The sequence below is a fragment of the Mauremys mutica genome, chromosome 5 (assembly GCF_020497125.1).
Source record: "Mauremys mutica isolate MM-2020 ecotype Southern chromosome 5, ASM2049712v1, whole genome shotgun sequence".
In the NCBI taxonomy this organism is placed as follows: Eukaryota; Metazoa; Chordata; order Testudines; family Geoemydidae; genus Mauremys; species Mauremys mutica.
This window is the reverse complement of record NC_059076.1, coordinates 56,104,329-56,118,748: the sequence shown is the minus strand read 5'-3', so window position 1 is coordinate 56,118,748 and position 14,420 is coordinate 56,104,329. Positions and strand designations below refer to the sequence as shown.

General features: G+C 44.4%; 1 protein-coding gene across 9 annotated transcripts in view; it reads left to right on the top strand.

The window, feature by feature from the left end:
* Positions 1 to 14,420, top strand: part of MGAT4D (MGAT4 family member D) — a 134,799-nt gene that overhangs the window by 90,184 nt on the left and 30,195 nt on the right. For all 9 annotated transcript variants that reach the window (XM_045019640.1, XM_045019637.1, XM_045019638.1 and 6 more), the window contains 2 exons: positions 966 to 1,079; positions 3,506 to 3,581. In XM_045019640.1, coding sequence (XP_044875575.1) covers positions 966 to 1,079; positions 3,506 to 3,581 — 190 coding nt within the window. The remainder of the gene's footprint in view (positions 1 to 965; positions 1,080 to 3,505; positions 3,582 to 14,420) is intronic.

Here is a 14,420-nt window from a genome sequence, read left to right as displayed (position 1 = left end):
AGGGTCTACATGGACCAATTAATGTGCTTTAGAAATCACATCCTCTTTGAGTACATTATCCCATTGTGTAGACAAACTCTTAAGTACCTAACTGCCCCTTTAGGCACCACTGAGGTCTTTAAAATGTCCAGTCAGTTACCGCCTAAACCTGTAGGTGCTTAAATTCCCTAGGCATCTAAGTTTTTGCCAGTGAGCATGCACAAAACCATCTGAATCCTGACTCCACTGAGCTGCTCGGCATCCTAGCTAAGGATGTCTAAGACCCAGCGGGATTCTCAAACTAGTTGTTCCCCTGCCTGTCTCACCTGTGGGGCCTGATCTTGTAGCGATTTGCAGAGCATACCAGACAGTCGGGGGAAGCAGATCAAGAAATAAGTGAGAGAGAGTGTGTGTGTGTCTGTACACCCATTCCAGAATACCCAACAGCCTAGTGATTAGGGAACTGACTTGGGAGATCCAGGTTCAAATCCCTGCTCAAAACTGGACTGAGTAGGTATTTGAAAAACAGGTTTCCCATATTGTAGATGAGTGCTGTAACCTCTGGGCTATAGGCTGTGGTGGAGTGGTCTCTCCCTTTCTCTCTCTGTCTGTCTGTCATTTTTGTGAGAAAGGGCTGACCTGACTTAGGCACCTAACTCCAGGAAAGGATTCATGGCTGTGAATTCCAAGTGGAGATAATCACCTCTCTGTGACCTGCACTTAGGCACCTAACTACATTTGAAGCATGGGGCATCCTGCTCCTCTGCTCTGCATTTCCTACTGGCTAGCTTAGGCCCTGATCAGCTTTCTGGCTTCTCAGAATCCCATTCTTAGGTGCCTGACTTTCCTCATGCATTGTATAACTTGGTGCTCAGGATTCCACTGAGCATCAGGGTGCCTAAATGTTAGGCATTGCAATACTGGCAGTTGCAATGTCTAAGTCCCTTTGTTGATTTAGCCCATAGTTATTAATCTTTTCTTTACAGCTTCCCTAATGAAGTGCAGTCGGGCGTTATTGAGGTTATTTCCCCTCTTGCTTCCTATTACCCAGACCTCTCCAATCTCAAGGAAACATTTGGTGACTCAAAGGAAAGAGTAAGGTAAGATAGGCTATGGAAAAACTTTCCAAGAATTTTGTTCAACAGTAACTTCTTTAAATAGTCCACTGTATTTAAATTGATGAGTGTTGGTGTATTTCAGAGATAAAGCACTGTAAGTTTTAAACAGAAGGTCGTGAAAATTTATTTAATACAAGTGTAAGTATGGGGGAAACCAATGCTGTCGTTGGTGTCCATCAACTTCAGAGTGAGAGCTAAACGTTGTCCCTGTAGTCCTGCTTCTAAAAATCCAACTGTTTTAAAACTGAGTGTATTAGTGCCAGATGATGATTTATAAAGATTAGTATGGTATGGTGATAAATGGCCTAACTTTTGTTGTTTTTACTTCTACATAATATAATTAATCATCTTTACTAACTCCTGGTAGTATCAGTGGCCCACTTGCTTCAAATTCATTAGCAGGAAACTGAAACTGGTTGGTTTACAGAAGCCAATCAGTTTTTTGTAGGCCAAAAATAAGTTTAGATTGTCACCAACAACTTTCATGTCTCCACTTTCATGTGCTCAAGAGCAATGACCTGCCAATTTGAAGCAACACAGATGACAGCAGCAGAACAGTAGTGCATGTTGCATACATGAATGAAATCAGGTTGCTTTTTAAAAAAAAATTAAATACCATTCTTTCTAAAGAGCAAATATATTTGGTACATATGAGTAGAATATTCCTAGTTGCTCCCATCAAGGCCCAAATTCTTAGATTTGCACAGCTATAATTTGTATTTTGCAATTAGCCTCAAACCTTTATAGATAAGGCGAGGGAGGAACTCTTTTTTTATAATAAGCTTTGTGGAATTTCAAAAATAATAAGCACAAACAATATTTAATATCAATAAAGCTGGTTGGGAATTTTTCATCAAAATGCAATTTCTACAAATTTGACATTTTTCACAGGAAATTTTGATTTTTGCCAAAGTTTTTTCAATTTTCATTCAGAAACAGTGAAATTAAGTATTTTATTTCAAGTTGTATTGATCCAAATTAAAATACCTTGGCTTGTCAAAAATCAAAATGTTTAATTTCAGTTCAGATCTGTGTCTGCCTGAACTGCCATGGTGCCTCATGCTCCTGTTCTCCTCTATGGCTGGATGCATCTCCCATGAACCACATTAGTCTCTTCTCTGGTTCAGTCATGGTGGTGAGTCATCGGAGATGCAGTTCAACTGGGGGACATGGCCCAGAAAGGAGACTGATGGCATGGTGTGCTCAAACTACAACTCTCATAAGGCACCATGTTAGCTCAGGTCGACACTTTTCAGTGTCAAAATTGATGCAGAATTAAACATTGCAATCAGTTTGACAAACCAAATTAAAATGTTTCAATTCAGGAATGTCTAAATAGTCCCATTTTTTATTATTCTAAATCACTTTTGAGGCATTGTGTTCCACTCAGATTTTGATATTTTAACTTTTGTCCCAATTTGGGATGAAAACAAACTTTGTAATATTGGAATTTCCCACGTTGGATGCTTGAGCACTTTCTAATTTAGCCTTGAGCTCCTTTTAACTTTTGGCCCCAGGTGATTATTTGTAAATTTTTAAATTAACTATCTTCTGATGAGCATGATAGATTTTAAGGGGCTCTCACTTCTCAGAAGGAATGTTTAGAAAATGTTTAGAATGAGGAACAGATGAATTACAAGGTCTTAAGTACTAGATGAATGGCAAAATCCTACCCTCTTTATTCACACAATCATTATTAGCCCCCACTGAAACTATATGGGCAAGACTGCCTGAAAAAGATTTGGTGACAAGTATGAAATGATCACCTCTTTGATCTCTACTGCTGAACAAAATTATGAGGTACTGAAAATTGAAAATACATATACTCTCAGATAATAAAGGTAAAAATATACCTAGCTCAGAAATGTATCAGGTACATGGAATTTGATAATTAATTTATGGAAATCTTTTTGCATATAACTTTTTATAAATCTGCTTCTTTAAAGTCTTGTCGCAGATTAACAAATATTAACTTTATTGATAGTAAAATGAGATGGTTTACTTTCTAAAGGAAAATTTACATTTTACTATTAAATATTACAGTTAAGTTCATTGACCTGCTTCTATGTTGACCCATAAAAGCACTCTATTTTACTGCATGGTGAAATCTCAGTAAATTATAACTCTGTGTTGACTGTTGCAGTTTATAACAAAACAAGAAGAGTGGTTTAGTTCACCCGACATGTATAAATTGGTTCATGTGCTGTGCATAGAGGAAATTCTAAAACTGAGTTTATTTTGAATCAGACACTTTTTTTTAACTAGCTTTCCTTTGATCCAGTTAACAGTGAGTGGGAGTAGTTTCAAGTATAGACTTCATAACTAAAGTGTTCTAATGTCTGTATTATGCTGATAACTCTATTGAGAAATCCAGAAAAAATTTAACAGAATGTGTTGCTTATATTTAGGTGGAGAACTAAACAGAATTTGGATTATAGCTTTTTAATGCTATATGCACAACCCAAGGGAACATTTTATTTACAGGTATGTTCACATTATCAATAACCAGCTATAAATCTATAAATAAAATGTGCTGATTTTTAGTGTTGGCAGTTTAATTACTGTTAAACTACACAGTGAAGACAAGTCTCCTGTGTTTTTCAGTATATTTGCTCACATCATTTGTAAGCATGAGGCTCCATATTTTCATAGTTATTCATTTTACAGCTATGTATTATTTGATCTGAAATGGTAGTTTCATTTGTACCTTTCTGACATTCGCAGGGCTGAATGATAGACTTGCAAACTAACTGAACCATCAAACAACTTTCTGGCCAGGTTACAGGTATCTGTGTTTTTAATGTCAGGTTTCAGAGTAGCGCCCGTGTTAGTCTGTATCTGCAAAAAGAACAGGAGTACTTGTGGCACCTTAGAGACTAACAAATTTATTTTGAGCATAAGCTTTCATGGGCTAAAACCCAATGCATCCGATGAAGTGGGTTTTAGCCCATGAAAGCTTATGCTTAAATAAATTTGTTATTCTCTAAGGTGCCACAAGTACTCCTGTTCTTTTTGTGTTTTTAATGAGTTTTTGCTTGTAGTATAAACAGACGGTGTGGTTACAGACCAAGGTGACAACCCAGGTCATAGCTAGCCAAAATCTCTCAAAGGATTTTTCCAAATGGGAAAAATATGAACTAGTTCATTTCATTAAAACAAACTGGGATGTGTGTCTGCTGAACTGCAAAATCCAGGCTCCCAACTTCCCCAGAATGGCTTGGAGGTTGGATCCACATAAGATCCCCAAATCTGGGCTTAACTTTAGTACAAATCAAGACATATGGATGATTAGCACTCTACAATGAAAATAATGCACTGCACTGTAACTATCTAGAAAATTTCACAACAGCTGTCTGAGAGAAACAATAAACTAGCTAAAAATAATGGTGGTGATGTGTGGGGGAAGAGAGATGAAACGAGGAAAGAATACCAGGTAGAAAGCATCTTTACCTCATTTAATGTTTACCATGGATTTGACTGGAAAGGAGAGCATCCATAAATTCTATGATGTGCAATTGTTCCGTCAAGTGGGAAGAGAACTGGAATTGGAATGAGGCTCGTCCAATCCCATGATGGATCCTTGGATTCTGCATGGAAGGATTCTCCCAGGTGGTCAGCAGCAGGATAGGACACATAGAAGGGCTGCTTCTCGTCTTTCCTGGAACTGCTTGGATAAGGGTAAAATTTTAAAAGTGAGTTAGGAGTAGAACTGGCCAGAGATGGAAGATCCTGTTCTGCAGGAAACTTCAAAAAAAAAATTGTTCTGAAACAGTATGAAAAATGAGATGTAGAAATTGCCCACAGAATGGGAATTCCAACTTGGCCATTTCATTTCAACCTTTTTAGAAATGTCTCCAAGCCTGCCCAGAATCCCATCAACATGCCAGGTGAGGAACTGAACAACTTGGGGATCCTGAGAGCCAGAGCTCCCGGCTAATGAGGAGCTTTGGGAGCCTGGAATCCCTGATTCTTCAGCAGCCCACTTTGCAGGCTGCCCTGGAACCAGGATGCCCAGGCTGCTAAGGAGTTAGGAGCTTCCAGAGGTTCCAGGCTTCTGGCTCCATTTTAGCACACCAGGTGGGCTCCTGAGGAGCCAGACAGGGGAGCTGTCAGGAAACCAGGCATGTTTTGGTAATCCTTGGTAGGCAGGTTTCCATCAGAATTTTGTCAAAAAAGACATTCCTGGAGAACATGTTGATTTTTGATAAAGCAGCATTTTCTGGTGGAAAAATGTTCCATCCGAAAGTTTCTGACCAGTTCTGCTTAAGAGCCTAAGCCCAATCTTCAAACATGATTGACCTGCTTAGGCAGGGATGCTGGAACCATTCATATAGTGGGAGTGCTGAGAGCCATTGAACCAAACTGTAAACCCTGTATATGAAGGAAACCATTTCAAGCCAGGGGGTGCTACAGCACCCCCAGCATCCCTTGTTCAAGCACCTATGTGCTTAGGAGCTAAAGCAGAGGTCGGCAACCTATGGCACGTGTGCCAAAGACGGCATGCGAGCTAATTTTTAACGGCACGCTGCTGCCTGCCAGAGTCCCGAGGACACACAGCCAGTGAGGGGCAGAGCCTGCGCTCCCCGAGAGAGGAGCTGCCTCAGCGGCCTGCCCGTGGGCTCCCGCGTCCCCTTACCCGGCAAAGAGACCTGCCCAGGGGCGCGGAAAGGCCCACTCACCTGGGCCGCCTTGGTATAGCTGGCCATGGCGGATTGGCGGCGCGCCGGGGGAGCGGGTTCGCTGCGGGACCTGGTCCTGACTCCCGGAGGCAGGGGGCGGTGGAGGCAGGAGAGGCTGGTGGCGGCAGCAGTGATGGCTGCTGAGCATCCCCAGGAGGAGGCACACGGCCAGGGACCGGTACCTGCTGTTCGTGAGCTGGGAGGAGCGGAGAGCCCTGTGGCCCGGCGGCACTGAGCGCATAGCAGGTGCGAGCGAGCGGGAATCGGTGGTGGCCAGAGAGCCCTGGGGCGAGGAGCTCGCATACTGCGGGATCATGCACCGCCTGAAGCGGCTCCTCCAGACACAGCCAGAGGGGACTCTCTTGCTGGGGAGTGTTGAGTGCGCCGCGGGGACCCGAGTGGGTGATCCGGCTGGGGGCTACAGGAGTGGGGGGGGGCCTCTGCCCTGACCCCCCCCACACACACACAGCCCTCTGCCCTGAGCCCTAACCCCCCAACACACACACACACCCTGCCTCTGCCATGAGCCCCGCACACCTCCCAGGCCCCTGCCTTGAGCCCTGTACCCCCCTCACACACACTCAGCCCTCTGGTTGACTCCTTCACCCCCACCCCCATGACCCAGCCCTGACTCTGGCATCCCCGCCCTGACACCTGCACCCTCCCTCACATGCCCCCAGCCCTCTGCCCTGACTCTTGCACCCCCCACATCCCCACCCTGAGCACCAAATGGGAGCTCTTGCACCCACCCCCACATTCCCACCTGCACCCCTCGCACCAGATGGGAGCTGCCCAGGTAAGTACCCCACACCCAAACCTCCTGCCCCAACCCTGAGCCCCCTCCCTCATTCTAGCTCCTGGCCAGACCCTTCACCCCCAGCCCTGTGCTCGGTCCACTCCCACCCTCAGCTCAGTGCAGAGAGAGGAAGAGAATGGGCCAGAACCAGGGAGAAGGTAGGTACCCACTGTACATGGGCAGGGCCGGGACCCCAGACCGGCAGCGGGCTGAGCAGGTCTGGCAGCCAGGATCCCGGCTGGCAGGAGCCGGCGGATGGAACCTCTGAGCAGCAGTGGGCTAAGCAGTGGTCTGGGGTCCCAGCCACTGGTCCTGCACAGCCCGCTGCCCGTCTGGGATTCTGGCTGCCGGACCCTTGCCAGCCGGGGTCCCAGCCGCAGGCCCTGCTCAACCCGCTGCTGGCCTAGGTGAACAGAACCCCAGACCAGCAGCGGCCTGAGCGGGCAGCGGCATAAGATCAACATTTTAATTTAATTTTAAAAGAAGCTTCTTAAAAATTTTGAAAACCTTGTTTATTTTACAATACAACAATAGTTTAGTTATATAATATATAGACTTAGAGAGAGAGACCTAAAAAACATTAAAATGTATTACCGGCACGCAAAACCTTAAATTAAAGTGAATAAATGAAGACTCGGCACACCACTTCTGAAAGGTTGCCGATCTCTGAGCTAAAGTATCAGTGAAAGTTAATGAGACATAGGCTTCTAACCACCTAAGTCATGTTTGAAAATGGGACTGAGGCGCCTGTGTCACTTGCACAGTCCTGAAAATATTACCCATAGAGACCAAAGTCTCTAATGCACCTCAGACAAAGTCAGGGAGAGGATGGCTGTCCAGAAGTTAACAATGCCTTCAAACAAAATGCTCTGTATTTTTAGTGGATGACACTAAGCTGGGGGAAGAGGTAGATACGCTGGAGGGTAGGGACAGGGTCCGAGTGACCTAGACAAATTGGAGGATTGGGCCAAAAGAAATCTGACAAGGTTCAGCAAGGACAAGTACAGAGTCCTGCACTTAGGACGGAAGAATCCCATGCAATGCTACAGGCGGGGACTGACTGGCTAAGCGGCAGTTCTGCAGAAAAGGACCTGGGGATTACAGTGGATGAGAAGCTGGATATGAGTCAACAGTGTGCCCTTGTTGACAAGAAGGCTAACAGCATATTGGGCTGCATTAGTAGGAGCATTGCCAGTAGATTGAGGGAAGTGATTATTCCCCTCTATTCGGCACTGGTGAGGCCACACCTGGAGTACTGCGTCCAGTTTCGGGCCCCCTGCTACAGAAAGGACAAATTGGAGAGAGTTCAGTGGAGGGAAAATTATCAGGGGCCTGGGACACATGACTTACAAGGAGAGGCTGAGGAAACTGGGCTTCTTTAGTCTGCAGAAGCAGGGTTGGCTCCAGGCCCCAGCACGGCAAGCGCGTGCTTGGGGCGGCATGCCGCGGGGGGCGCTCTGCTGGTCTCGGAGGGTCCGCGGGACCGGCAAGCGGCAGAGCGCCCCCTGCGGCATGATGTCGTGCTTGGGGTGGCGAAATGTCTAGAGCCGCCCCTGTGCAGAAGAGAAGAGTGAGGAGGGGATTTGATTGTAGCATTCAACTGCCTGAAGGGGGGTTCCAAAGATGATGGAGCTAGGCTGTTCTCAGTGGTGGCAGATGACAGAACAAGGAGCAATGGTCTCAAGTTGAGGTGGGGGAGGTCTAGGTTGGATATTAGGAAAAACTATTTCACTAGGAGAGTGGTGAAACACTGGAATGGGTTACCTAGGGAGGTGATGGAATCTCCATCCTTAGAGGTTTTTAAGGCCCATCTTGACAAAGCCCTGGCTGGGATGATTTAGTTGGTGTTGGTCCTGCTTTGAGTAGGGGGTTAGACTAGATGACCTCCTGAGGTCTCTTCCAACTCTAATATTCGATGATTTCTGTTGATGTGATTGGGGAAGATTGTAATAATACCAGAAATATCGGTGCTTGCATAGGGATGATTATTATGAATTTCCAGTTTCCTTTAAGAATAATTACATGTTGTTTACCTCATACAAGACATCTTAAGGGCTGTCTTGTGGCATATATACCCAGCCCTAGGTTGTGGTGATGCCTATAGCAATCTTATCTTTTAAGACTTTTCTGGAAGACTAAAAGGGAAATAATGCCCTTCCTCTTGACCCTTTCCCAGCCTGCCACTCCTTCCCTTGGTCTGCCCAGCTTCTGGACCTTTCTCCAGAACAGACCCTGACCTATACAGAGAGGTTTCTGTCATGGGGACAAGGGGGGTGAAATGGGTGCTACAGTGGCAGTTGAGGCCCCCCTACATGCATGGATCTAATGGGAATACTCTAGGCCACTATTTGGAAGCTCCATAACAACATGAAAAAAAGCTTAAAAATCCTTTTCCTCAGTCCATTACTTACCATACTGTAATATAAACATTTTAGATTAAAGTGAGGTTTGGTGACTTTTTTTTGACGTTTTTGATTTACTTGTTGGGTACGTTTAGTATTTTAGGGAAATCTTAAAACAGAGAGTTTATTTTACTTTTTTCTCAGAAATAGTATAATTTTGGTAAATAACTTATATGAACGTCTAAAGTTGAAAAGATAATAAAGTTATGTAATTATGTATCTACAGTACACTTACTATCACATGCCAGCTAAAGCCCCAGTTCAGCAAAGCATATAAGTACTTTGCTGAATTGGGGTTTAGGTGAGCTGCTTTGTGAAGTGCACTGATCACAAATAAATATTTGGAAAAAGATAATAAGACCTAACACTTACTCAGTCATCTCTTCTTCTTTAAGTTTTTGTATGTGATCAGCTACTGTATCTTCAGCTCTGTTCTCTTTATACGTGGTAATATCTTTGTTAATCAGTAAAAGACTGAAAGATGTTTAGAAACAATTGTCATTTTCACTGTAACTGCTCAAGTTTTTTGCAGTACATTAGAGCCCCTTGAGACACTTGTATTAATGCCAGAGCTAGGATAATAGGATTGTAAGTAAGCCATAAAAGCAGGCAATCAAATCTCTCCATACCTAGGAGGAGATGTAGTTTTTTTTCTTGTGTCCATTTAGAGTTGTTTTATCCTGAGGTAATTATATATTTCCAAAGCTGAAAGCATCTTTGAGTAGCTCAATTACTACAGTTGTTGGGAAGTGTTTTTTATCAATACTCATGGGAACTTAAATGAAAACATTAAATATGACAGCAGCTTTCACCATCTTCATTCAGAATTTGTTATATACTCAGACTTTCTTTTTTGAGGTACTTCTCCACTCTAATATCTGTAGTAAACTCTGCCATCTCACAATTTTTTTCTTATTAACTGCAATTAACTTAATAAGAACATAAGAATGGCCATACTGGGTCAGACTAATAGTCCATCTAACCCAGTATCCTCTCTCCTGACAGTGGCCAGTGCCAGATGGTTCAGAGAGAATGAACATAACAGGGAAATTTTATTGAGTGGTCCATAACCTCATCCATTCCCAGCTTCTGGCAGTTGGAGGCTTAGAGACACCCAGAGCGTGTGGTTGTGTTCATGACCATCTTGCCTAATAGTCACTATCCTCTGTGAACTAGTATAAATCTTCTGTGAACCCAGTTATATTTTTGACAGCCACCGCACTTTGTAGATAGTTCTCTGAAACCATCTACTCAACTCCAAGATCTTTCTTGAGTGTTAACAGCTAATTTAGAACCCATCATTTTGTATGTATATTTGGGATTATGTTTTCCAATGTGCATTACTTTGCATTTATCAACATAAATTTCATCTGCAATTTTGTTGCCCAGTCACGCAGATTTGTGAAATCCATGAGAGGACCTTTCCTCTTATCCCATGACTGCTTACTTTGCTTAACAGACTTTAATGGGGGATCTTGTCAAGGGCTTCCTGAAAGTCTAAATACATTATATCCACTGGATCACTCTTGTCCACTTGTTTCTTGATACCCTCAAGGAAGTCTAATAGATTGGTGAGGCAAGATTTCCGTTTACAAAAGCTGTGTTGACTCTTCCCCGACACATTGTGCTCATCTATGTGTCTGATACTGTTCTTTACTGTCATTTCAACCAATCTGCCTGATACTGAAGTTAGGCCTACTGGCCTATAATTGCCAGGATTGCTGCTGGAGGCTTTTTAAAAAATGATGTTACATTAGCTATCCTCCATGTATTGGGGTGGTCACCCTGCTCCTGCCCGGAGGGGAAACAGCCTGGGAGAGGGCTGTGGCTTTGGCAAGCAGCTCCAAGGCTGATTGGGGAAGCAGTCTCAGCTGGGGTCATGCCCCAATCGGGGCCCAGTTGGCCCTTATAAGAGGGCAGTGGGCCAGGAGCAAACAGTTTCTCTCTGCCTCTAGAGAGGGAAGGGCCTGGCTGCTTAGGGTCTCACAGGGTACCTAGAGCGGAGCTGGGCAGGGGGAAGACCAGAGGAGCTGGAGAGCTCCAGCCTAGAACCCTCCCTCCCCTCCCCCCCACAGGTTGCAGGCCTTGTTAAAGCCCAGAAGTGTACTGGGGTTTGCAGAGGACAGCTCAGGGGTAGGCCAAGGCTGCAGGTCCAAACCCCCCTTGCCTGTGATGAGTGGCTTGTACAGTGCAGTCTGCCCCAGTGAATGGGGGGCTAGACAGTGACTGGCAGTAGCCTAATAATGAGGCGAGGTGAAGATAGGGGGTTAGGGGTTCCCCTAAGTGGGGAAACCCGGATTGGGGGTTGCTGCAGAGGCAGGGGCGGCTCTAGGTTTTTGGCCGCCCCAAGCAGTCATGCCCAGGAGGCGCCCCCGAGCCGCGGGAGCAGCAGACCTCCCGCGGGCATGACTGCGGAGGGTCCACTGGTCGCGCGGCTTGGCTGGACCTCCCGCAGCTGCGGGCGGTTCGCAGGTCCGGCGGCTCCGGTTGAGCTGCCGCAGTCATGCCTGCGGGAGGTCCAGCCGAGCCGCGGGACCAGCGAACCATCCGCAGTCATGCCTGCGGGAGGTCCACTGGAGCCGCCAGCTGAGCGTCCCCTCCGCAGTCATGCCTGCGGCAGGTCCGCTGCTCCCGGGGCTCCGGTGGACCTCCTGCAGGCATGACTGCGGCAGGTCCGCCGGCCCAGCCTGCCGCCCCCCCGGGAAAGGGCCGCCCCAGGCAGGTGCTTGCCCCGCTGGGCTCTGGAGCCGGCCCTGTGCAGAGGGGCAGAACCCCTGGGTAAAGGGGGCACCGGGGTCCAGGAGGGACTTGGGCCCAGCGGCAAGTGGGATACTGGCCTGCAGAGGGTGCTCTGGAGCTGGAAAAAGAGCTAATTCCCAGGAAACCAGCAGGCGGCACCACAGGGGTGAGTCTCACACTGTTACACTCCAGTAATCTGGTACAACGTCTGATTAAGTGATAGGTTGCAGAACTACAAACTGTGATATGTGATTTCATATCTGAGTTCTTTCAGAACCCTTGAGTGAATACAATCTGGTCCTGGTGACCTATTACTGTTAATCAGTTTGTTCCCAAACCTCCTCTATTGACCCCTCAATCTGAGATGGTTCCTCACATCTGTCACCTAAAAAGAATCACTCAGGTGTGGGAATCTACCTCACATCCTTTGCAGTGAAGACCAATGCAATGAATTAATTTAGCTTCTCCGCAATAGCCTTAAGCCCTACTTGAGCACCTTGATTGTCTGGTGGCCCGACTGATTGTTTGGCAGCCTTTGTGCCTCTGATTTACTTTTTAAAAAAATTGCTGTTAATTTTTGTGCCTTTTATGACTTGTTGTTCAAATTCTTTTTTGGCCACCCTAATTATACTTTTACACTTGACCTGCCAGAGTTCATGCTCTTTTCTATTTTCGTCACTAGGATTTGGCCTCCAATTTTTAAATGATGTCCTTTTGCCTCTAACCACCCCTTTTACTCTGTTATTAAGCCATGGTGGCATTTTCTTGGTGATCCTACTGTTTTGGTTTTTTTTAATAATTTGAGGTATATGTTTAGTTTGAGCCCCTATTTTGGTGTTTTTAAAAAGTTTCTATGCAGCTTGCATCCATTTCACTTTTTTTACCCTTACTTCTAATTTCTGTTTAACTTGCCTTTTTGAAATTAAATGCTACTAGGGGTGGGTTTCTTTGGCATTTTCCTTCTACTGCATGTCAAATTTAATTACTTTACGGTTGCTATTATCAAACAGTTAAACTCTTGGACCAGATCCTGTACACTACCTGGGACTAAATCAAGAATTGCCTTTGCCCTTGTGGGTTCCAGGACTAACCGCTACAAGAAGCGGTCATAAATGGTGTCCAAAAATTTGATCTGTACATCCCGTCCTGAGGTGACATGTTCTGAGGTGATAAATCTTCCCTAATTAGTGGGTTTTCTGTTTTGTAACCTCTCTAATCTCCCTGAGCATTTCACAATCACCGTCACCATCCTGGTTAGGTGATTGGTAGTATATTCCTACAGCTGTACTCTTATTATTCAAGCATGGAATTTCTATCCATAGAGATTCTATGGTACAGTTTTGATTAATTTAAGATTTTTACTTTATTTGACGCTATATGCTTTCTTTCACATACAGTGCCATTTTGACTTAATATTAGTGGAAATCAGTAGGGATGATCTTAATCTCAGCCCAGTTAATTGAAAGAGATCTTGTGTAGACAAATTACAAAAGATAATAAAACTGAGATTAATTCGGAGAAAAGTGTACAATAACGCAGTTCAGTGAAAACAGCAAAAAAACATATAAAAATTATCTGTGGTCAGGTCTTAAGGGAAAAAATGTATTTTCTGTATTATTTTAAGAGTTACATTTTTCACTATATTGTCAGTAAGCACTTGAGTGGACTGGGATTTTAAAATTGCTTTTTTAATCCTAGTTGGGTTCTGACCCAAAGACCATTTAAATCAACAGGGCTCTTTTCATTGACTTCAGTGGACTTTGAGTCAAGCCCTCTGTTTGGAAGATCTCCTAAGTAGTGTCATCTTTAAGTGTTTTTTAAACCTGCAGCTTTCTTTGTTTTTTAAAAAAAGGGAGTCTCTTATTGAAATGAGAACTGAATTTTCTGATCACATTGGGGCGTGCTAGTTTCAAGTAAACAGTGTTTGCATATTTGCTGAATAGTGGTTTAAAATGCTGTGGCCGGGGTCCCAGGGAGCCACACTGAAGTTACACAATTAGGGTGAACTGCAAAAAATGAGGCAAACAATCTGCAAAGCTGGTGGATATTCCAATACTTAGATTTACCAAGCGAGCACAAAACAGTTTCTATAATACCTCACTGGTTACCCAAAAGCCAGCAACACAGTTCCCTAAAGCAACCCAGCCTTAGGCCTCTACCCAGATACCCAAGTCACATATGATTAATAAGATTTTCAGTAATCTTCATCATAAGAAAGTTCTACCAATTCCAAAGGATCGCACACATTACTTCCCAGGTTAATGAATATTCCAGATCTTACCCAAATACACGCTACAGCCAATTCTTATTAACTAAACAAAAATTTATTAAAAAAGAAAAGAGAGAGAGTATTGGTTAAAAGATCAGTATATATACAGACATGAGTATAGTTCTGAGATCAGATTCATAGTAGAGATGGTGAGCTTTGTAGTTGCAAAGAGTTCTTTCAGCATTAGTCCATAGGTTATAGTTCAATGTTCATATTCAGGGTGATCCAGATGGGACTGGAGATCTCAGTTTTATGACTCAAGCTTCCCCTGCATGAAGCATCAAGCAGATCTGAGATAAAAAGGATCAGGACCCAAGATATCTTTATATAGTTCCAGGCCTTCTTTTGACAGCTCTGAGTCTTTAGGCAAACAATAGGCAATCATGGAGACTTTTAAGTAGACCGATTTCCTAAGCATCACGGGTAATTAGCTACAGG